Below are 23795 nucleotides of genomic sequence, written 5' to 3'. Positions count from 1 at the left end.
GACGCGCCATCATCAAAGAGCAGTGGTTGTTAGGGTCCCCTGTTTCTCTAACATAGTAAGCACTTAAGATGTGTTCGCGAAATTCAGAATAGACTAAAAAAAATATCCGCTAAAGCAGGCCATTGATAAGACATTTTTGGATGATCCACAAAAAATTGAAATTTGGGTCGATTCGAGAGCGCGGTGTCAGAGGAAATGACGCAAAGTTTATTTCGATGCTTCCACAGCTGATGGCGTCACACGCGGTCAGGCGACGTCACTTTTGTTGAGCACCAAATCAGGTAAAACGATGACACGATGTAACATTCATTAACTATCACGCGCTTTTACTTTTGACAAATGCAGCCGATTGTCATTCGGACTGCGATGGCAGTAGTATTGCCCTCTTGGTAACACAATCATTGCCGGGTGTGGTTTTTGCAGTGAACGTTACCTGTGCTTCCCCAGTGAATGTTATCAAGGTTGTTGTACCACCCATCGTAACGTTGGACCTGGCAATCTGCAGACGGAAACAATGCAGGCACTTGCGTTAAAATGCTCGCCAAGAAATACATCCCCGTTTTCAGCCTTCCGTCAAGCCACTGCTGGATGAATGTCTCGCCGTGACATTTCGATCATGGGGAGTTGTTTTTCCATACTTCACCATGCGGGTCGGGTGTGGGTGAAGGGAGTGCACCAAGGACCGGTTTTGATATTAATCGACACAGACGTTGATCGTGAGCAGGAAATACATTTTGGGTATTTTTAAAATCTATATATATTTATTACAGGCGCTACAAGGCGGTCACTCTAGTCGCGTTGAACAGGTTTTTTTATCTGTTAACAGTTTTGCATTTTTGGTAGTGATTTGTAAAGATTATCTCCTGTAGAATTTGTCTTGAAGTAAACAATAAAATATTTCACATTCAGCGCGCGCAGGCGTTGTGCATTAATTATTTAAGTAAAGGAAGCAAAATATGGCGATGAGACATAGTTGTTAAGAGCATTCGTACAAAAGTGCTAAAGGAACGTATGCAACAGTAACATAAAACGCTATAAATGTGTTGTTGTTGTGGTGGTGATGATGATGATGATTCTTCCGACCATAAAAAAATATATACATGTGATTGACCAACGACCAAAGCGCAACTTCAGCAGCATAAATGCACAGTAACTGTAGGCGTGAGACAATGTCAATAAAACACTGGAGCTGTCGGCAAGCTCAGCATAATACAGTGAGGGAAAAAAGTATTTGATCCCCTGCAGATTTTGTACGTTTGCCCACTGACAAAGAAATTATCAGTCTATAATTTTAATGGTAGGTTTATTTGAACAGTGAGAGACAAAATAACAACAAAACAACACAATCCACAAAAACGCATGTCAAAAATTTTATAAATTGATTTGCATTTTAATGTGGGAAATAAGTTTTTGACCCCCTCTCAATCAGAAAGATTTCTGGCTCCCAGGTATCTTTTATGACGGTAACGAGCTGAGATTAGGAGCACACTCTTAAAGGGAGTGCTCCTAATCTCAGCTTGTTACCTGTATAAAAAACACCTGTCCACAGAAGCAATCAATCAATCAGATTCCAAACTCTCCACCATGGCCAAGACCAAAGAGCTCTCCAAAGATGTCAGGGACAAGATTGTAGACCTACACAAGGCTGGAATGGGCTACAAGACCATTGCCAAGCAACTTGGTGAGAAGGTGACAACAGTTGGTGCGATTATTCGCAAATGGAAGAAACACAAAAGAACTGTCAATCTCCCACGGCCTGGGGCTCCATGCATGATCTCACCTCGTGGAGTTGCAATGATCATGAGAACGGTTAGGAATCAGCCCAGAACTACACGGGAGGATCTTGTCAATGATCTCAAGGCAGCTGGGACCATAGTCACCAAGAAAACAATTGGTAACACACTACGCCGTGAAGGACTGAAATCCTGCAGCGCCCGCAAGGTCCCCCTGCTCAAGAAAGCACATATACATGCCCGTCTGAAGTTTGCCAATAAACATCTGAATGATTCAGAGCACAACTGGGTGAAAGTGTTGTGGTCAGATGAGACCAAAATGGAGCTCTTTGGCATCAACTCAACTCGCCGTGTTTGGAGGAGGAGGAATGCTGCCTATGACCCCAAGAACACCATCCCCACCGTCAAACATGGAGGTTGAAACATTATGCTTTGGGATTGTTTTTCTGCTAAGGGGACAGGACAACTTCACCTCATCAAAGGGACGATGGACGGGACCATGTACCGTCAAATCTTGGGTAAGAACCTCGTTCCCTCAGCCAGGGCATTGAAAATGGGTCTTGAATGGGTATTCCAGCATGACAATGACCCAAAACACACGGCCAAGGCAACAATGGAGTGGCTCAAGAAGAAGCACATTAAGGTCCTGGAGTGGCCTAGCCAGTCTCCAGACCTTAATCCCATAGACAATCTGTGGAGGGAGCTGAAGGTTCGAGTTGCCAAACGTCAGCCTCGAAACCTTAATGACTTGGAGAAGATCTGCAAAGAGGAGTGGGACAAAATCCCTCCTGAGATGTGTGCAAACCTGGTGGCCAACTACAAGAAACGTCTGACCTCTGTGATTGCCAACAAGGGTTTTGCCACCAAGTACTAAGTCATGCTTTGCAGAAGGGTCAAATACTTATTTCCCTCATTAAAATGCAAATCAATTTATAACATTTTTGACATGCGTTTTTCTGGATTTTTTTGTTGTTATTATTCTGTCTCTCACTGTTCAAATAAACCTACCATTAAAATTATAGACTGATCATTTCTTTGTCAGTGGGCAAACTTACAAAATCAGCAGGGGATCAAATACTTTTTTCCCCTCACTGTATGTAAATGTAGTCACACGCATTGATTCTTAAACCCGACTGAGTCAACAACGCTTATTTATTGTAAAGGGACAATATAAACAGCTTACCTGCGGACAGACAGAGTAAACACAAAGAGAGAAGCCGGGTTGATGCCATTAAGTGTGCGTCAGCCGGGAAATCCCGTACTTTAAGAGCTGCTCGGTGTCAGCCTGGGTTCCTGTGAGGAAAATACACACAAAGGTGTCATCCCGTTCATACATTATTATAAGTACAGCAGTTTGAGATACGTAAATGCAACTAAACACTCGCACTCTTATTGCCAACGCTTAATATCAGCCAGAACGGTCTGAATCACAGTCCTGGCAATTATTTTGGAACGCCACATTCTTCTAGCTTTGTTTTGTCTTCGTGGAATTGTGGAGATGTAGACTACATTAATAGAGGATTATTGTGGATGGAAGCACGTTGTACTCGAGTGGCAGTGCCTTTTGCTGATGAGCTCTGCTCCAAGCCAGCCTAGGAGCGTTCCAAAAAGTATCAAGAGACGAATTAAGCCCTGCTTAGGCATATTAAAGACGAAACTATTGTTTTATTTTATTTTACCAGGTAAGTCCCGCTGAGCTAAATAGCGATTATTCATAAGTGACCTGGCCACAAATTATAGTTCAACAAGGTGGCTTATTACGTGGAAATTTATAGCAGCCAAATACCGGAGGACCTAGAGAAAAATCCACGCGACGACACAGGGAACATGCAAACTCCAAATATACACGTGTCAACTCATGCTCTCCTGAATAACACGCGAAATATTTAACATCGTGCCATCGTAACACCATGAAGATCATGGGCAACGTTTGGAGGGGGTGCAAGGCCCCCCCTGCAAACTTGACACCTTTATTAATTTATTTTCAGTTGCTTATAATTTACATTAAAAATATATTAATAAATTGTATGCACCCGCGATTCCTAATGTGAGGGACAAAGTGAACCCGTGGACCCCCCCCCCCCAAATATAGAAGTCAAACTCCGCCTATGATGAAGATATAATTTATACGAGTTTCATCCCTCTATACCAAGTAATGTCCGAGCACATGCATGTGTATGAGCACTCTTTGCAGGAAGCGTCCTGGCTAAATAAGTACTGTAATTATTCGTATTAATTATTGACGATACCTTAATGGGCACCCAATGCATTTATATGAGAACATACAAACATAAAGTTAACATCTACGAGTAGTCAACATTTTCCTGCTGTGCATTTTTTTTAACTGACGATAATCCGTATATTCTTGGTTCTTTCGGTAAAGTCACGTAGAAGGGAAACAATAACAAAGATATATATTTTTATTTTATTGTTTCCCTTCTACGTAGAGTCACGTAGAAGGGAAACAATAAAATACGTAGAGTTACGTAGGGAAACAATAAAATACATAGAGGCACCTATTTTATTGTTTCCCTTCTACGTAGAAGGGAAACAATAAAATAATAAAAATGTATAATTTTTACGTGACTTTACCGAAAGAACCAAGAATATGAATCCCTGCAGTCACGAAATCTTTAAATCAAAAGATAATCCGTATATGACCACTGGAGCTCACATTTCACGTGCCTATGTCAGTAAATATGAACTGTCAGTTAAAGTATACATTTACTGGTGTGTATAACCACCCGCATACAAAGAGATCTTAAACGTCAAAAATGGAAATTCCCAACTGGTCAATTAATCAGAGTTAAGCGCGGTGTACTACTTTATATTGTGCAAACACCTTAAAGTTTGCAGAGCAGTTAACAAAGGACTTTAACGGGGCTGCCTATAGGCTATGTACAGATTATCTTTTATCTTAAGTGGCCCAAGGGTGAACTTTTGATTGCTCTCTCACAAGCAGGAAAACAATGCACAATGCATTAACAGTTTTTTTTTATACAAAATATAGATGTGTTAGTTTTACAGATAAACTCTCTCTATCCACTGCTGGATACTTTTTTTTTACTGAATTATATCCAGCAAAGCCACCCGTTGGACTCGTTTTCAGGACGGTCCTCCGTTTGGGCTTTGAAGTTAAAACGTTTTCTCCCAACCTAGAAGACTTGTGGCAGGAAACCCAGAGGGAACACATGCGCACGAGGGGGCAGCACTCGATCCCCGTGCAGATGGAAGCAGGTGGCGATTAGTCCACTCGCTGCCACCACCTTCTTCTGGCAAGCCAGGTAATGGCACCTCGACGTCCCACGGGACAGGGAGTTTCACCACATTCTGTGTGTGATCCACCAACCCCTCGCCACTGCCTCCACCGTGCTGGATTACAGGCCACGTCGGTTGCCAAAGCCGCCCGGCTCGAAGGTCTCCGCCAAACCGTTGCCGCCTTTCACTGAAATGGCAATTTTCATCGTCCACCCTGCACCTTGAACACTAACTGATTTCATCATATCCATCTCCCCAGTGGACGTCGTCCTCCAAGCCGTGTTTCACCCCCCCCCCCCCACTAAATAATAGGGGAGAAATTATAGAGAAAACCTGTTTTTTTTTCTCTCACATGCCTTCCACTAATCTCAATGCCCTTATTAACTGTTGTAACACGTTATACTATGTAAGATATGAAGCCATCGTTTTAACAATACTGTATTTAATCTATTGAGGGAATTAAGTAAGAGAAAAATATCCCACTGAGTTCAACATACACACATTAATCAATCAATGTGATATAATACAAGGACCGCCCTATACGATTACTCATCGACCTGCAAGGCTAATTGAGCCAAAATTAGTTGTCGACTGGGAAACTTTGTAAACTTGGGAGCATTTAATAAAACGGTTATATTTACGACGGTATGTTTAATGAAGCACACTTATGTTTTCAACTGAAATGCTGCCTGAGTCTTAGACTGGTTGATGTGTTTTTCTTAACATTACCTCGGGATGTTTGTTAATAGTCCAATCACACTGGGGATGTTTGTTCAATTCCTCAAAAAGTTATTTGCATTCGAGCAATGCATTACATTTTAGGTGAATACCCACGGAAAATGAGGAACTACCAACGAGAAAATCCGTGCAGATAGGTAATCAAATATTTCCATCTTCACTAGTGGGTTCTCAATTGTTTTTCGTAAGTAGGTTGGAAAATACAAAAAGATATGGATTACCCTACAAGGCTTCCTGTTGTGGCAAGTGTTGTTCGCGAGACTTAGACCAGCATGGTGCAAGATGATTTTATTTTCATTTACCAGGTCAAAGGCCACTCTGAACAATAATCTTTTTTCAGAGGTGTCTTGGCCACACGTGATAGCTCATCGAAGTGGCTTACATCATACGTGGGAATGCATAGCAGTCAAATAATCTAAGACGCACGTTTCTAAATGTAGAGGACACAGAGAAAAATTCACGAGACCACCACGGGGATACCATGCAGACTCCGCGTATACAGGAGTCATGGTCAGGGCCGAACCCATGATCTAGTCCAGTGGTTCTCAAACTTTTCTTGGCTACGATACCCCGTGTTGAATTTTGTTTCAACCGAGTACCCCCCTGCCTGACCCAACATGGTTCTTAGAAATAAATGTATGAATAATGATCGTCAATATTTTAACCAACTGTCCATTTTGTGAGGAATCATAACTATCTGAAAACTGCAAGCGAATAAAGCAAAATCAACGAACGCTCTGCACGCGTGACGCAATTTGTTCGCGCTCAGTTCGACGCTCTTGGAGACCCACTATTGTTTACACCGTTGTCGGTCAACACATGGATCAAAATGTGATCGTATGTATTTTATATTGGCAGATTCGTACATGATTATTCACCAATGACTCCCACGTATGCTATAATTTCATAAATTTATATAAATAACCTCACGTACCCCCTGGGACATTGCCACGTACCCCCCCACCCAACGTTGAAAACCACTGCACTAATGCATACCAGACGCGAGAGATAACATCTCGCGGTGGCGAGCCAGCTCCATCCTGAGCCGCTTTTGTTTCCCCAGTGACGGATGTTTTTTATTCACCACAACAGGCACTTATTTTAAAGCTGAGTGGACCTTGCGGGGGCTCGGGACCGGTTAATATGCCCGTCACTGATGTTGTTCGTAAGCGGGAATTGGAAGCGAGTTGGCCGAATTAAGTCCAAGCGCAGTGCACTAACCTCTGCACCATTGCTGCCCAAGAATAAAATGGGAAATAAGATAAAAACACACACGCGCACATGTAACAAAGTATGAGTAAGAGACTAAACGTTTTTAATACATCTGAAAAAACCTTCCCGTGACATAAAAATTGAAAACGAATTTCTTTCGAACTGCTTTTTTGTGTTTAGTTTGTTCTTGTAGCACGATTGGCTGCGTAACGTGTGAAAGAAGTTCAACATACACACATACAGACGTGCCGTCAGTAAAACGGATTTCAAAGATTGATCGGAGCATTATCACTACCATAGAATGTATTTCCTAAATGGAGATTAATAAAGCTCAAAGGCAGTGAGCGCGCAGCTATTCCAACACGTAGGACCACATTTAGAGCACAGTACACAGGTCCCAGGCCACGGGAAAACATCAGTGGCGAGTGATATCTTCACCGGGTCTGGGACCATATACTCCTTCGCCAACCCAAAACTGACAAGCGTGGTGAAGTATGGACAAACGAGCCCGTGAGTGGACACACCACGTGCGGACGCATCCAGCAGCGAGTGGACGGCACATCCAGAAGTGGATTAACAAAGGGCTGTACATTATATTCCCAAAATGCAATGTGCCAGCAACGTTATGGGAAGTTACTTTTCATTTAAACGTGTTTGTTTAGTCATACGTTTTGATCATTTAAGGGGTTGTCTTGTCTTGCCCAAAAGCGACTAAAAAGTAACCGTTCATATGTTAATTTAGGAATTGGTCATCGACAAAACATTTTAATTCTTATCAGACCCCATGGTGTATACTGTAGTCTCCACCTCTTAATTTTATTTTATATCAGTACTATTCTGCATAAAACCGACTATATAATAAATGAATGGGGAAAACCGACTCGTATCAATAAACTTTGCAATGTCCATGCAAACTAAATACAAAGGCAAATACTAACGAATTCAAGAACGCACACTGGAGCACTCGGTTCACGTTATATATCAGTTTGCGTGTGTAATAAAACTTTTACAGATTGGACAAACTTATATTTATAGCCTACGACAATGCGTCTATTTCGAGCGATTGTTGTTGTTAAGTCCATGCTAAAAATAAGTAAAATCACAACAGTTTTAAGCAGCCTATGTGTACTCTATGTGTGTTAATTGGAAGGAGGAGGGAGGGAGGGAGGGGATGGAATTCGTCCCATAGCGTCACTCACTCACTCGCTCGCACGCGGAGGGGAGAACGTGTGCCGCGTGCGGATGGCCCAAACGTAATTGTGCATCCACACGCACACACACACACACACGAGCGAGCGCCGTTTCGAAACGTCGAATTCGCATTGCGCAGGCCGCTTAACTGCCACCGCAGCTGACAATTGCTCACCGTGTGCGTCCGATTGCACACGCGCGCGCGCGCTTCCAGTAGGCAGAGCGCGCAAACAACTTTAACGCCGGGCAACATGCGGCAAACCCTGAGCGCAGCCCGCGTCGATCGATACCCACCGACGGTTGCGGCCAAGGTAGCTTCTGATTTTTTTTTAAAGAATAGACAACTCGCAATAGCTCAGCGGGGCCCTACTAATGCTGAAATAAAACATAGTTTCGTTCGGTTAGTCCTCCCATTTCTTGGAGCCACGTGCACGCCGTCGCCACCAACAGGACGCTTGCAGCCGATTGATTAATGGTCTTAATGAGAGAAGCGGCGAAGGTATAAGTCGAGGCCGTCCCCTGTCTGAGCCGCAGGATTTTCCCAAGAGGAAGAATTTTAGAAATAAATTGACCCTTATAAATGCGGCAGTATAACAAGGTAGTAGACGCAAGGGTGGTTTCCGTTGTATTTTACAAGGCAGTTAACAAGCATGCATGAGGTGTGTGTGTGTGGGTGTGTGTAAAATATTAAACAATACCTCGTGCTTTTCTGAGTGCGCTGTAGCCCGGCAATAGGGATAGCAGATCTCTGTGGGTGTGTAAAAAAGCGGGGAGTTTTTAAGGGCTAGGGAGAGATGCGCCCAACCTTCACCTGTCCATCCACATCTGTTCTCACATAGCTAGAGTGCGAGTTAGGCTCCACACTAAAAAAAAAGGAGGCAAATAATTCGACCAATCTGAACGGCCCTAGATCTCTCTCCCACACCACCCCTCCACACCTTCCTCGGCACCACCCTCCACACCTTCCTTAGCACCACGCACTGGCAGAATTTCCCCCCCCCACCCTCTCTCTCCTCCTTGGATGCAAATTTTGTTTTATTGTTTGACAAATGCGTGACTTCATCAATATTCAAGTCGCTTTGTCTTCGTGACCTATAAAAAGGAGCAACGATTTGGGGGTAAGGTCATTTTATTGACAGCTTTTGACCGATCCAGTCTCAGTTGGAGAATATAAAAGCACTTTGGCCGGTGAACTACCGACATCGACAGGAGTCAAGACGAACACGACTACCAACCAGGTACGTCGTACGCATCCTTCCAACAACGCCAGCGCAATTCACAGAGGAAGGATCCCCGTGGAATCGCAGAGCCTAGAGAATAACAGTTGCGCATTGTTGCGTTCAGGTACTGAGCCATATTTATGTTCACTTAAACTGTTAGAAATCGTAGGTGTATTATTGTCCTTCAATTTAGGATACTCGTGTTTTAACAGGGAATCGTCAGAAGTCCGGGGTGGCACCAGTGTTACTTAACAACGTGAAGACAATCCGACCGGCGTATATCTTCTTTTTTTCTCCGAATGAGGAAAACTCGATTTTTTTCCACGAATAATATATGCTTTAACCCTGTTATAATTTACGACGTATATTTCCTCAGTTTAATGATATTTTAGGAGCTTTACCACGAATAATATATAATATAATGATATTTTAGGAGCTTTACCTGTTATCGTAAAAAAATGCAATTGTGGGTCTGACACGAGATACTGAATAACGATACGAAGACAATCCGATGGTAATGTATTGAGTGCCTCTACTCACGTGAGGTGGGTGGCTGGCTTGACTGAAACATACAAAAGCAGCTTCCCGGCAAACCCGATTTGTCTCAATAGTAAGTTTTCTTTCTGTCGATGTGTAGAGACAACAAAAACGGGCATTCTGTTTTGGGTTACACAGACGTCATCGACATTTGACTCAAACTTTTCAGCACGTTGTCTATAACTTTGATTTACAATTGCAACGAATGCCACTTAAAGCGCATTCCCTACTCATTTCTCTTGTTCCAATATTTCACGATACCCGTATTTTTTGTCGTAATACGCTCACCTAATGCCACCTGCAGGCAATATGAAGCGAGCTCTTTTTTTTGGCCGACCACGCCTCACAATATAGCAATCATAATGAGAATAACCAACTCGCGTTACTGTGCGTAGGTACTGCATGCACATGGCTTCAGACACCTGGCAATGATTGTGAACCTGCGTGGTCACACGGTCTCTTGAGACACCCGTTTCACGATGAATGCTAAGTGGCACAGTTAAATTGCGTAAAGAAAAAAAAACCATACTTGGCACAGACCTCCGGTTTCCTCGCTTAGAAATACGATTTGCTGCATCGCCTTTAATTTGATATGTGATGTAAGGCATGACTAATATACTGTAAACCAAATGGGCTTCTTTCAAGTCGTCCGCTCTCCTTATTACAGTACTTATATTTTAAACATATATAATCATACATTATCTTGCGTTGCTTTTCGTGTGGATGGAGATTAAATAAGTTAAACTTAGAGTTAGTACAGTAGTGCATTCTCTTGCAACTTGTTTGTTAAAAAAACACATTTACATTGTCACGAGCACACCGATAAGCGTTTCTCACCATCGTTCTTTACTAAAACATGCTTGAAACAAATATTGTCGTTACATCGCAACAGAAGGTACGACAAAAGATTTGGGTGCCCTTCAAGCTTAGGCTATCTTTACTGATTGCCTTTATTGAAGCAGGTAAATTGCCCACGCATCGCTTTTGCAAAAAAAATGTCATCGGGCGAATTAAAAATTTGGGTTTAAACACATTTTTTTTAAAACTGTGTATAATAATGAAACGTCATTTGCTAACCACTTAACCTGGGGATGATTGGACAATAGCTAACACGCATACAAAACTGCACAACAACACGCATTTGTAAATTCAACACAGTACTTAGTTTGAGAAAGGTCATTACCAATGCTTAAAGTTATATTACGAAGTATACTTAGGTTCAAAAACCTCGACCCTGTTATCGATTGTATTTTTTCCCGATACATTAAAGGTAGCTTAGGAATTAGATTTATTACGTAGGTAAGCACGGCTATGTAAAAGATAATGAAGCCAACTTCATTCGTGCATAACCTTGAACTGTGATATGTAGACGACAACAATGGATCGAATACTTTGGTAATGAGTGCGCTTATTACTAATTACCCACATTAATGATCACACAGCTAATTAATTCAATACACGGGCTTCACTAAATGTTATCAACGTCGAGTGCTACCCATTAGGCTTGGTTAATACAGCTGTCCAAGTTATGTTTTTTACAATGTTTTAGATTGAACACAAAATTTGTGTGTGTGCAATGTAAGGTTGCTGTTTCATCATTGAATGTGTCATTAATATGCCCACTCTGTAATTCTACATTTATATTGTTCGTATTTCATGTACGAAACATTGACCTCCCGCCGGATATCTGCGCATACAAAACTAAAAACAAGCCCCAAGTTTCTAGTCGCATCACATAAAACTGCATTTCACCAAGGATACAATGTAACAATCTGAAAAATGTATGCATGTACTGCGTTCTGAAAAAAGAGATAGAAAGCTCAGTGGGCCCACCGTAGTAAAATAAAATAAAAAGATGTTGAACTTCTTTTGCACCCTAAGTAGCCAAGCGTGCTAATCGGAGGTGCGAGTCTTTAAAAAAAAATAGCCAACTCCCCCTTCCAGACTTTTCCAGCTTTCACGCTCCACTGCTTTCTCAATAGCAATCCCCCCCCCCCCCTCCATGCAAACAAATAACTCCAAACGCGTCTCGCGGCGCTACAATCGACCAAGCTCATTGCAACCGCATGAGGGATTAAAACAATAACACTCCGAATGAAATCCTCAGGCAGCAATAAACGAACGTAGACTTCCAGTCCAAGTACACCGCCTTATATGCATGTAACTTAGAAGAGAGAGTTGCAGCGATTGTTTAGGACTGCTGTTTTGGCCATTTATATCGGGTGTGCTTAAACACACAGATGTCGGTTTAAGCAACCTAAGAACACACCGTTTTGGGGGCTCTAAGCAGAAATTATGTTTGCGAGCCTCCCCTTTAAATGTACAAACTCTTGGTCGACAACGATGCACGCCAGAAAGACAGAGATAAGAGAGAGATTCATTAGCTGTGTTATGTGAATTCGATTATTATGATTACGTTTATTCAGATCTTAAGTAGGGCTGATATTTGGCGCATCTGACTTTCCTCAAGAATTCGAGTTCCCCCTTGAGCTGTTTGGCGCGGTAAGACTGTCCGATTAATTCCCCAACACCAACAGCCACCACCTCCGCAAGGCGCAGGCGTAATTACAGCTTTGGTTTTAATTGCGCAGGTCGCCCTCAAATCAGCCGGTAACAAAAGCGAAGATGACAATCGGGGATGGCTTCCCTCTGTTCTACGGCGAGCGTCGCACAGCCGCGAGCGTCGACCTGGAGCAGCTTATCGTCATCGTCGTCTTCTGCGTCCTCGCCGTCGCATTCTTGCTCATCCTCCCGGGCATCCGTGGCCGAGCGGTAAATCATCACGCATTGTCGCCGCACAACATTGCTCAACTCTCACCTACACTTCTTTTAAATATTTGACTTACAACTTTCGTGACTGCTGGAAGCCATGTTCTTGGTTCTTTCGGTAAAGTCACGTAGATAGAAAATACAATTTAAATTATATAATTTCTATAAAGAAATTATAATTTTTTTCTATCTACGTGACTTTACCGAAAGAACCAAGAATATGAATTCCTGCAGTCACAAAATAAATTAAAATTAAAAATAAGTTATTATATATATAAAAATATATTGACTTCTATTTTTTATCTACTTGACTTTACCGAAAGAACCAAGAATATAGATTGATTTTGTTTATAAGCCGAGAGGTAAATCATCACGCATTGTCGCTGCACACATTGTTAAACTCTCACCTACACTTGTTTTGTTTTTATAAACCAAAGGGGTCACATTTATTTATACGGAGTCGGCTGGCCAGATTTTATTTTATTTTATCTGCATGCACTTCAGTATAAATGGTATCATAATACGTATAGGAATGACAATGGGTTAGTGCAGTCAATGATCAGAAGCTTTAGTACTGCGATTAAATAATAAAATTGACAATTATTTTCATTTCTGCAAAGCTTGCCTTTTATTGTGCATTATGTACGAACTACATCTTATCAATTATTGATGCGTGGAGTTTGTTCCGTCAATTACACGTCGACGAAAATTGAGTTACCTTTTGTAATCGAATGTTTATTTTAACGTATTATAACATTCCGATGTCCGTTGATGTATCTGTGATTGCAGCGAATCTACTGGTTCATTCGAGTGCTCCTCAGCCTGCTGATCGGATGCCTCATAGTCGGTAAGAAACACGTAACGTTTATTTATGCATTGTACAAATTCCACAAACTTTATTTACCTGTGAATATAGGACATGATTAATGATAAGCTTACCTACACAGATAATCCTTGAGAAAACTATATTTACAACAGCGCGATATATATATATGAATTTCCAAAAACACAATGCGTTCACAACATTGGTGCCACAATACAGTGCTGCTTGTGCAGCATCGAGCGTTAGCCTGTACGCAGTCAATCCGAAGTGGCAAACGCGGTTCGCACTGTGCAGATAAATGTTCGAACGCTCCCACTCTGCTGTCCCCCGCCGCCACCCGCGCAGTGGTGAACTTCCAGACGCACTGGGAGGTCGGTCACGTGGAGACACAGACGGAGTACCGCGTGGCGGATGGCAGCACCATCAAGGCGCGCATCGGACTCGGCGTTTCCCTCCACGGCTTCAACATCACCCTGCAAGGTACCGGATAACGCCCAGCCTACGAAACACACAGCACCCCCCACCCACCCACCCACCGTGTGCTTGCAGGTTGATCCTGAATGTTGCTTGGCACGATCTTGGACGTGTCGCTGCACGTTATAATGCACAGCCCGAGAAACCCATCAGAGTGCTATGCGAACACAATGGCGAAAACCTACACCTAAGACCTACTACGTAAGAAGAATAGCGCGATTGTTATTAACGGGAATCTTAATTAACGTCCTGGAAATGATTCAAACAATACGTTGACTACTTCTTGACCAATGCAAATACTGCAGATTGTCTAGAAGGGATAGAAAGCTGGAATTTAGCATAAATATAGCCGAGTCAAAATAAATAATGTAAAAATTGGGCACCGAAAATTACAACCCAGAGAATAAATTGGTTTCACTCTTTGGGCAGGGCGAGCCTGACATTTAAATTCCTATGTTGAACACTTACAAATAGATACTCCCCTGATCATCAGTGATGAAAGTAGTTCACCCCCTATAGAGTGTGTCAATAAAGCCAATAGAGAAATTACTTGCATTCACACGTACACCCGCAATGCATGTCATTTCTATGTTTCATTTATTTAACAAAATCAAGCGTCTCTGCCCAAAGTGGCCGCGCTAATCTCCATTTGATGCCAAGCCAATGCTGCAGATTCCACATTCTTTTTTTTTAAGGATCATTGTCTAAATACGACCAATATTTACTTCCCAAAGTGAGACAGTTATTTTCAGTTTCATTAATTTGGTATAGCCCTGTGAGCCATTCGGCTCTTGAATCGGGTGCAACCGCAACAAACAAAAAACAAAAACATGAACAAGAAACACCATGCAGGGTGATGTATAGAACGCTTTGTTATTTGGCATTCGTCAATAACACTGCCTTGAAAGGAAATCTGTATAATCGGTCCCGTTTGGCCTTTCTTCATAGCACATTCATCATCAGGTGCTATGAAGAAGGGCCGTCGCCATGAATAAGGGCCATTGCCCAAAACGTCAGCTATTATATATTTGTTTTCCTTTAAAGTCAGTGTTATTGACTTTCCATGGGCGAGATATTACAATCCAAACTGAATCGCACTAAACGATTGATTGACAACACATGTAGGGAGGCCAGCGTGATTCACATCTGCTAATCCATCCGGTAGGTAGAGCATCTGCTTTAAATGTAATATTTATCTGTCATGCAAAAGGAGCCTCAATCAAATCGATCCCACGATGCGGTCAAGCCCAAACATGACACGCGCGGTCATGCCACCCCGCCACACCTGCTGATGAACCGTGTTCTTGCACCGCCACTTTCACCACAGGAACTCCGCGGAATCAGCTGAACGAGATGATCGACTACAACGAGCGCTTCACTTGGCAATCTGGCAACATCGAGAGCGACTACCAGCAGGCTCTGCAGAGGGGCCTTCCCGTGCCCATCCTGCAGCTCGCCGAGACGTTCGGCAGAAACAGCGCCTGTGCCAAAGTGTTCCAGTACGCGCAGGCCGGGGGATACGCCTCTGCGCTCATTTGGTGAGGCCGCGGCGGCATTCTTGGCTCTCCCAACATGCACGAGCCGATGTCGTGCGGTTAACTCCCGAAGTAAAATAGGGGGGGCTCTCTCTCTCTCCGGAGGGTGTGTTTTTTTGGGGCGTACCGTGAGCTGTTCGGGCATGGAGTCCGACGTTTCGCCGCACCTTGCTGCGAGCATCATTCGTGCCGAACAACACGCACAACAACCCGAAAATGCCTCGGGGAGCTATACGGTGCACAACTTATGCGGAAGTAAAAAAAAAAAGAGTCTTGCCAAAGTTTAAAAATGGCCCGTTTCTGCACAGCATCGAGAGATTTTGACCGCATTTACATGCTATGAAAACCCAAATTGCATTCTATTGCTCGTTTACCATTTCAAGGGTAAAACAGCATCTGCAAGTATTATCACGTGTGTACCAACTGCCACCGTTTAATTTGCCCTTTTGTTGATAAATCGAGGAAACGCGTTGGCCAGTTTTTTTCCTTACGGAACATCCGATGATGTTAAATGCTTCCCACGACTATTCGCTCTTCTCACATGCACTCGCGAACGACCAATCGAGCACCGTCGTGAAACCACCTTTCCGCGCTGCGTCCACCCCCCACCCGTGCAGGGTCGCGTTTGTCTGCTGGACCCTCTCCAACTTGCTGTTCGTCATCGTGCTCCGCTACGGCGGCGCGGCGCTTTTCATGACCGGCTTCTTTCTGGTGATGGCGCTCATCTCCTTCGGCTGCACGCGCCTCGCGCCGGTCTGCCAAACCCGACTGGGACTCGAGAACGTCTCACTGCACACCACTTTTGGATACAGCTTCTGGCTCACGCTCGCCAACGGTAAGCGGAGGACAGCGTGGCACAATGGTGTTAAAAAAAAGCAAACAAAAAAAAACGGTTGTTAAACGCCGCACGGAATCAATGATGACAATGGCACGCTCATCAATACTGCACTTGGGACATAATGTGCACCCGTTTGTGTCAATATCCCACCGATGGGTGATTGTTAAAACCACTTGACCTAACGACAATTTACAATTTGATTATTAAAGCATTGCTAATAAATCGTGTGCAGCTGTTGGTGTGTTAGAGTAGCCTTGGATTTAAAATGTTGATGCATTTTTTGTTATTTAAATAACTAAAACCTGGCTTTGGCAATTGATTTTTAGCTAAGGTTGCTTCTGCTTATTTGAATAGTGACAGCGAAACATATATTTAATCAGAAATAACAAATCTCATTGAAGTTAAAATACAGGGAAAAGTTTAGTGATACCTGGTTAATAATAAAAGACTACCATAGATTACTGGCCAACCTTGTAGCCAACAGTATGAATACACCTCTTATTATCCAATGTCAGGGATGCTGCGATGGCGTAATAGTCGTAAGCACACTGGACTCAGAGGGTCGCCGGTTCAATCTCCCGACAGCAGTTGAAACAATGGTGCAAGTTTATTCAATCCACTCATCTCTGTCCACCAAAATCTATTGATTGGGAGGTCGCGTGCGGTGGGGTAAAGTGTAGGGGTTTCCTGCCCCTTCCAAGACGTCTAACCAGTGTGAAAGAGTTGGGGTGCCACATTGGTGAGATGTTAACTACCTCGCCTGGTATACACGAGCTCGTGGGTTCGATCCCGACTCTGACGCCTGTACATTTGGAGTTTGGATGTTCTCCCTGTGGTCGCATTTATTTTTCTCCAGGTCCTCCGGTTTTTTCCCTCCACATTTAAACCATGTTTTTAAGAGTGTTTGGCCGCTCTAAATGTCCACATGATAAGCCACTTTTTTGGGCTATCATTTGTGGCCAGGTTGCTTCTGAAAAAATAGCTATATATAGCTCAGTAGGCCTTACCTGGTAAATAATAAACGTTTCCAATAGTTGGATAACTCTGCCCTCGAGAGCTCCCTCTATTGGAGGCTCTTTATGGCAGGAGTGACTCGTTCAAGAACTTTTACATTTTATTTTACCAAGTAAAGCCCACTAAAAGCTATATCGCTATTTTTCAGCAGCGACCTGGTCATACATAATAGCTCGACGAAGTGGCTTATTATCATGTGGACATATATAGCAGCGGCTTGTTTTAAGTGTGGAGGGAAAAACCGTAGGAACCGGAGAAAAATCCACACGACCAAGAGGGAGGACACGCAAACTCCAAATATACAGGCATCGTCAGGGTGGGGATCGAACCCACGGCCTCCTCTATACCAGGCGAGGTGGTTAACATCTCACCACCGTGGCACACACACGGCCGTGCCTTTACGTGCCATTACATGGTGTCACCGCCGTTGTTGAATCTTGTTATTAATTCTTACTGATTCCCCCTCTCCCCACCAACCCACTGCATTCTCAGCCGTGCTCTGCTTACTGCTGGGAAGCCTGGTGATTGCTGCTCATTTCGTGGCTCCGCACAAGCTGGAGGAGTTTTTCTCCAACGAGGAGGACGAGATGGAGGACCTTGGTAATGCGTGCGCACGTCGTAAGCGGTGCAGGCACTTGATTTAATAATAAAAAAAACACGTGACGTCCGCAGAAGAGCGCGGGCATCAATTCATGTACACGTCTCGTACGACCCCTGCTGTCATTTCACTGCTGGATGAGGGCCTCCCCACACCATACATGTCGTGGGGGGGGGGGGTTAGTGAAGGCAGGGAGCATAGAAGTACTGAACAATATATTTCTGCACTGTCCATCTGCAACCTACCACTTAGTCTCTTAGCCCATAACAACATGCTGTGTATGGTGCTCATCAATCCAAGCACTGGTCAAGGCTCAAGCCTGCTTAGCGCTGTGTGATCTGGCATAGGTCATAGGCATCGATTCATTCATCCACACCTCCGATTAGCACGTTTGGCTACGTAACGGTGCGGAAGAATATCTATTATTGGTTCTTTCGGTAAAGTCACGGAGAAAGGAAACAATACAATAATAAAAAATATAAAACAATTTTATTGTTTCCCTTCCACGTGGTGACTTTACCGAAAGAACCACGAATATGAATCCCTGCGGTCACGAAAGCTTTAAATAAAAATTTGTTGCGGAAGAAGTTCAACATACATACATTGCAGACCACGATGTACAACACTTTCTATTGTTGCAGCTCTTTGCATTTTAATGGTTATGTAATCATTGTAAACATATTCTTAATAATAAAAAATAAAATAAAAACTCATCATATGAAGAGGAACTAACGTTTTGATAGATAACCCCAGTATTGCATTTCTATGCAACACGGAAATCATGTATAAAGTCTCAATAGTTCTGTATGTACACATCAAGTACATTACATGTTGCGTATACATGAATTCACGTTTATTTTTTGTTTGTTTTCACAGATGAAAAGAAGCATAATCTTGTGGAATACGCCTACTTGAATGAGGCGTTTACGAATAATGCCCTCGACCCATCAAAGGCAGACATCACAGTGGCCGTCACGGTAAGGCATCTGGCCATGGCATTCACTTGATTCTCACTGCTTTAAATCCACAATGTTGGTGACGATATAACAGCCAAGCCCACAGCAATTTAATTAGTTCATGGTAGTGATATAAACCTTTTGCTCATTTTACATATATATTTTTTCCTCCGGATTTTTTTTTTGTAAACAAAAAAATATTCAATCTTATTTATACGTGCAGCTTTGCTTGCTACATCAGCCGAAATGTAACATCGTGTAACTTTCTAATCATCATCATCGTCATCGTCAGCCATGACCAAGCCTATGCTGGGTGACGGCCTCTTCACTAAATAGATCCTGCAATGCATTAAATCACCACGGCAACAGCACACGAGCCGATTGCATTGATCCATCTCTGTGGTAAACGTCCCCCCTCGGGAGTTTTCCATCCCTTGGGTTTCCGCTCTATCATTATTCTTGATCATTGATCAAATTCAAAGAGGATTTCCATGCATTGCAAACAATCAATTATGACGCACGATTCAATGCCTAGTTCATGCTCGTAATAGTGTATCTGAACTGTGATTCGACGCATATCCTAGATTTAAAGCTTTCGTGACTGCTAGGATCCATACTCTTTGGTTCTTTTGGGTAAAGTCACGTAGGTGAAAATAAAATAACAAAAAATCACTACGTTTCGGCCACAACACAAGTGGCCTTCATCAGGTGAAGGGACGAGACTGTCTGGTAGGACAGCGCTGTCCTCCAGACAGTCTCGTCCCTTCACCTGATGAAGGCCGCTTGTGTTGTGGCCGAAACGTCGTGATTTTTTGTTATTTTATTTTCACCTACGTGACTTTACCCAATAGAACCAAAGAGTATCGACGCATATCGTTAGATATTTAGAAATAAGGCGCATTGATTCATATTTTGAGATGAAGTGATATGGTTGTTTACATTATGTAGAGTAAATGTTCTATGCTCCTTTATTTCAGATTCCAGAGGCAATTAACACCCAACTCTAACCATCCACATCTGAGTGCAACCGGAATATAAACACTTTGTCCACAAACAGGTAAATGTTATTGCATGGCTTTGAGGTTATTCGCGTATATCATGACAGCCACGGGTCATTTAATTACGCATCGATAAACATATAATTCGTAAGTTCACAATACGCACATCGAATGGTGCATGTAATATTCAACGATTTCCTTACACCTTGTATTTTAATACCTTATCTTATGCAGCATATCGTGCTTGAAGTAAGTGCTTTAAGTAAATGTAAACGACTTGTTGTATATGATTAGCCAGTGTGATCATGTTTTTTGACGTTTTATTTTGTATCCCTTTCCAACACACAGTCCAGACATGCAAGCAACTTTGAAAGATCTATCACAGACCCGAATGAAAAATGTTACAGAGGAGGAAGATTTGTGATGTGCAACACATTCCACTGTTTGAACGCATTGTACTGAAACAACCACACTGTCAGTGCAACACACTCCATTTGACCATGTGCTTGATAACATATGAGACTTACAATCTTTATAGTTATATCATTATTCCATCAAATTGCACTTGTATTTTTTTTACAAATACGTGCAGTTCTAACCTGTCGATTTTATTTACAAATTGTACCAAATGTATTAATGGGTAGAAGTAAAGTATTTATAGAATTCTTTTTATACGTTAAGTTTTAACCGCTACATGAATTGCTTCTCATGGAAATAAATTAATTTTCTATGAAAATGAACATATGTATATTTAACAATGTGACCAGTAACTTTGATTGTTGTTGCTTCATGTAGAAAACAATAAATATATATAAAAACCCTTCAGTATTTGATTCTATGTTGTGCACCAGCGATCAGTTATCCTCTGAATTGACATACTTTCAGGATATGTGTTTATCCAGCATCCAATAAATACTACTGCGTAGGCGTTTGGCATGTTCCACATTTCTTTTCCACATGGTCGGAGCTTCTTCGGTTCTTGAAAGATGTCATGCTGAACAACATGCGGTACACTCTGAAACACAATTAGAGCTATCCAGACAAGTTCTAGATTTGAAGCTTTCGTGACTGCAAGGATGCAAACTCTTTGGTTTTTTTCGGTAAAGTCACGTAGGTAAAAAATAAATAAAATAAATGAAAACTAAATTAAATCACGACGTTTCGGGCGCAACACAAGCGTCCTTCAGAAACACTTAAGCGTTTGTGCTTTCGCTACTTTGTCCCCACCTGAAGAAGGACGCTTGTGTTGCGCTCGAAACGTCGTGATTTAATTTAGTTTTCATTTATTTTCTTTATTTACTTTTTTACCTACGTGACTTTACCGAAAAAAAACAAAGAGTATATATCCAGACAAGTGTTCACATCCAAACTTAAAACTTACCCCTACATGTCTTAAGTTTTTTTTGAATCAGCTGTTGCGTATATGCCTTTAAAAAAATATATGAAGTGTGATATTGCCTAGTTTTAATGTAATCGTCTCTTTGTAGACATGTAATGTGGATTCAGTGCGTTTGAAGCATTCGAATGAGAAGTGGAACAGGCTTAATGGCTTGAGCTGATAACGACCAGTGATACAGACACGAGACAAGAAGCCATATGGAGGCCAAAGGAGTTGCACCCCTACTGTTTGAATTGTGCTCATGGCACAAATAACTCAGCACCCAAGCTATTACAAGCCTTGACGTTTGGAAAATTGAAGCATTCAAAATCACAACCACCGCATGGGAATATTTTCACACATGGTATTAAATATTCTTGGTTCTTTCGGTAAAGTCACGTAGAAGGGAAACAATAAAATAATAAAAATCTAAAACAATAAAATTCTCACGACGTTTCGACTGCAACACAAGCAATCATCATCAGGTGTGAAGACCACAGCAAAAAAGTTTGAAAAAAGGTGATATTTTTATATTTTTATTATTTTATTGTTTCCCTTCTACGTGACTTTACCGAAAGAACCAAGAATATGAATCCCTGCAGTTACTTGATAGGATATGCTGGTATATGAAGATGCAGCTCAGGAACAAAATGTTTCAATATGAATATTTTGTATATTCTTATTAAGAATCACTGTTATCCGTACATAATTGCAACTTAATGATAATTAAATTATGGAAGCTCGCGCTGAAGCGTTGAACCTAAGGATAATTTAAGACAACGATATGTATTTTTTAAATATATATTATGATACATTCTATGCAACCAACATAATGCATCAATGGTGTATGACCTCCGTGAGGAAAGGATGGCGTTTATGAAATCAGATGCCAGGATCCCTGCAGAGGCAGAACCAAAGATGACCTAAGGCTGACCCGGTGAATGTTCGAGGGGCGTGAAAGTGGGAGGAGCTTGTGGCTTCTTGATGTGTCTTAGGGAATTAATTAAGATAGACATTCCTATCTAACATTATTTAAAAAAATCGTGTTCGTCAGACCTGCATTGGCAGATTCTGGGGATAGCACTAGTAATATGGCTAAGGGGCCGTCCATAAATGACGTCACGCACCTTGGGTCAGACATTTGTGACGATACGTGACGAGGGGGGGAGGGGGGGTTGAGAAATATGACGTCACATAAAAATGCGCAACTTTAAAAATATAGACAACACGTTCTACTTAATTAAATAGACTTTTTAATAAATGTTTTCTCCTACAACATCAGAGCGCAGCGCCACGTTAAATACGAACTAGAATAACAATGTTTTAAAGCGATTTGAAGCATGTTTCATTTCAAAATGGAAATGTGTTTTTTTTGGGGGGGGGGGAGAAGCAGACATTGTGACGTCATATTTGAGGGGGGGGGGTCTGACTTTTTGTGACGCCGTGTGACAAAGGGGGGGGTAAACAAATCGTCCAAACTTGCGTGACGTCATTTATGGACGTCCCCTTGCAGAGTCAAGGACTTCGAGGAGTCGTACTGTACTAAGCTAAGAGTTGTGAAAAGCTAAGAGGCGTGCGAAGGAGTGTCGCTGTAACACTGTGATAAGCCAAGACGTGTGTGAGAACCCGAGTGGAGATTTGAGTCGCGCAACCGATAATCGTGCGTGCACGAAACCATTGTCCACTCTCGAGGCTGGAAAAGTTGTGGAGAGGCCGAGAGTTGAGTGTGGTGGACACGGGCAAGCCGCCGCACAGCACGGGTTGCTCTTGAGACTGAGCCACAACGGGTGCTCGCAAACCCCATGCCATTCCCAAGTAGGGCTGAACGATTAATCGATTTCAAAACCGTAATTTGAAACAATGCGGTTAGTAAATTAATTTGCGATTTGAAAAGTCATATTACTTTCTTATTGACAATAGTTTTTTTTTAAATCATTATTATAACTTTATTTATTTAAATTCATTGTTCTACGTTTGATTTTTCTATTTCGATTAAACATTTCAATAAATTCATGTTGGAAGCAATTCATACCTTTTAGGTTCTCATCCTTGCACAAGAATATATAGAGCAGTTCATATTGTTGATGGTATCACGTGGCAATGCCCCATCACGTGTTTTACATCTCTTACACAGTGAATATTGAACTGAAGCTTGACTTAAAAAAACATTTAATCGCAAATGCAATCGCAAAATCCGTCAGAAAAATCGCAATTAGATATTTTCCCCCAAACCGTTCAGCCCGACTCCCAAGACTCCAGCTGCGGATCGAGCCTGGCGTGTGAACAATCTGCGCTGGTGCGGCGCGGCAGCTGGCGGCTTGACTTGGGCAGCGTGCCGACTCGGGAGAGCCGGCGAACACACTCCAGCTGTGGATCGAGCATGATGCACAGACAACGAAGCAGCGAGCGGAGTGGCCACGAGCGCGTTTCAGCCGTGGCCCGAGATTGCCCCGCTTGTGTTGCGATCGAAACGTCGGGCTTTTTGTTTGTTTATATAAATATATTTATTTTTCAGGCTACAGT

The 23795-nt window shown here is 42.4% G+C and overlaps 2 protein-coding genes across 4 annotated transcripts in view; one reads left to right on the top strand and one right to left on the bottom strand.

The window, feature by feature from the left end:
- LOC116939211 (dual oxidase 1-like) overlaps positions 1 to 12052 on the bottom strand; it is a 40697-nt gene extending 28645 nt beyond the window's left edge. Inside the window, exons 1-4 of one of the 2 annotated variants that reach the window (XM_032947354.2) lie at positions 9893 to 12052; positions 8831 to 8880; positions 2917 to 3026; positions 434 to 499 (exon numbers count right to left, since the gene is read on the bottom strand). In XM_032947354.2, the coding sequence (XP_032803245.2) occupies positions 434 to 499; positions 2917 to 2965 (115 nt within the window). In that variant the 5' untranslated portion in view covers positions 2966 to 3026; positions 8831 to 8880; positions 9893 to 12052. Of the gene's footprint in view, positions 1 to 433; positions 789 to 2916; positions 3027 to 8830; positions 8881 to 9892 lie in introns of those variants that run through there. The other variant, XM_076066501.1, reaches the window with a different exon arrangement.
- On the top strand, positions 8246 to 20617 carry LOC116939244 (dual oxidase maturation factor 2-like). 2 transcript variants are annotated; one of them, XR_012941516.1, is made up of 10 exons: positions 8247 to 9370; positions 12481 to 12661; positions 13448 to 13505; positions 13827 to 13961; positions 15283 to 15493; positions 16108 to 16325; positions 17835 to 17942; positions 18817 to 18917; positions 19874 to 19953; positions 20243 to 20617. XR_012941516.1 is itself a non-coding variant. In XM_076066527.1 (9 exons), exons 2-9 carry the CDS (start codon positions 12515 to 12517, stop codon positions 19901 to 19903), a joined length of 1008 nt encoding a protein of 335 aa, XP_075922642.1. In that variant the 5' UTR covers positions 8246 to 9370; positions 12481 to 12514; the 3' UTR covers positions 19904 to 20617. The 2 variants fall into 2 exon arrangements, 1 of the variants encoding a protein (XP_075922642.1); XM_076066527.1 differs by having other exon boundaries at positions 8246 to 9370; positions 19874 to 20617.
- Positions 20618 to 23795: the final 3178 nt, after the last annotated feature.

The sequence above is a fragment of the Petromyzon marinus genome, chromosome 1 (assembly GCF_048934315.1).
Source record: "Petromyzon marinus isolate PM22_M1 ecotype Great Lakes invasive population chromosome 1, UKy_Petmar_22M1.pri1.0, whole genome shotgun sequence".
In the NCBI taxonomy this organism is placed as follows: Eukaryota; Metazoa; Chordata; class Hyperoartia; order Petromyzontiformes; family Petromyzontidae; genus Petromyzon; species Petromyzon marinus.
The sequence above is the reverse complement of the archived record's forward strand: the minus strand, read 5'-3'. Positions and strand labels throughout refer to the sequence as shown.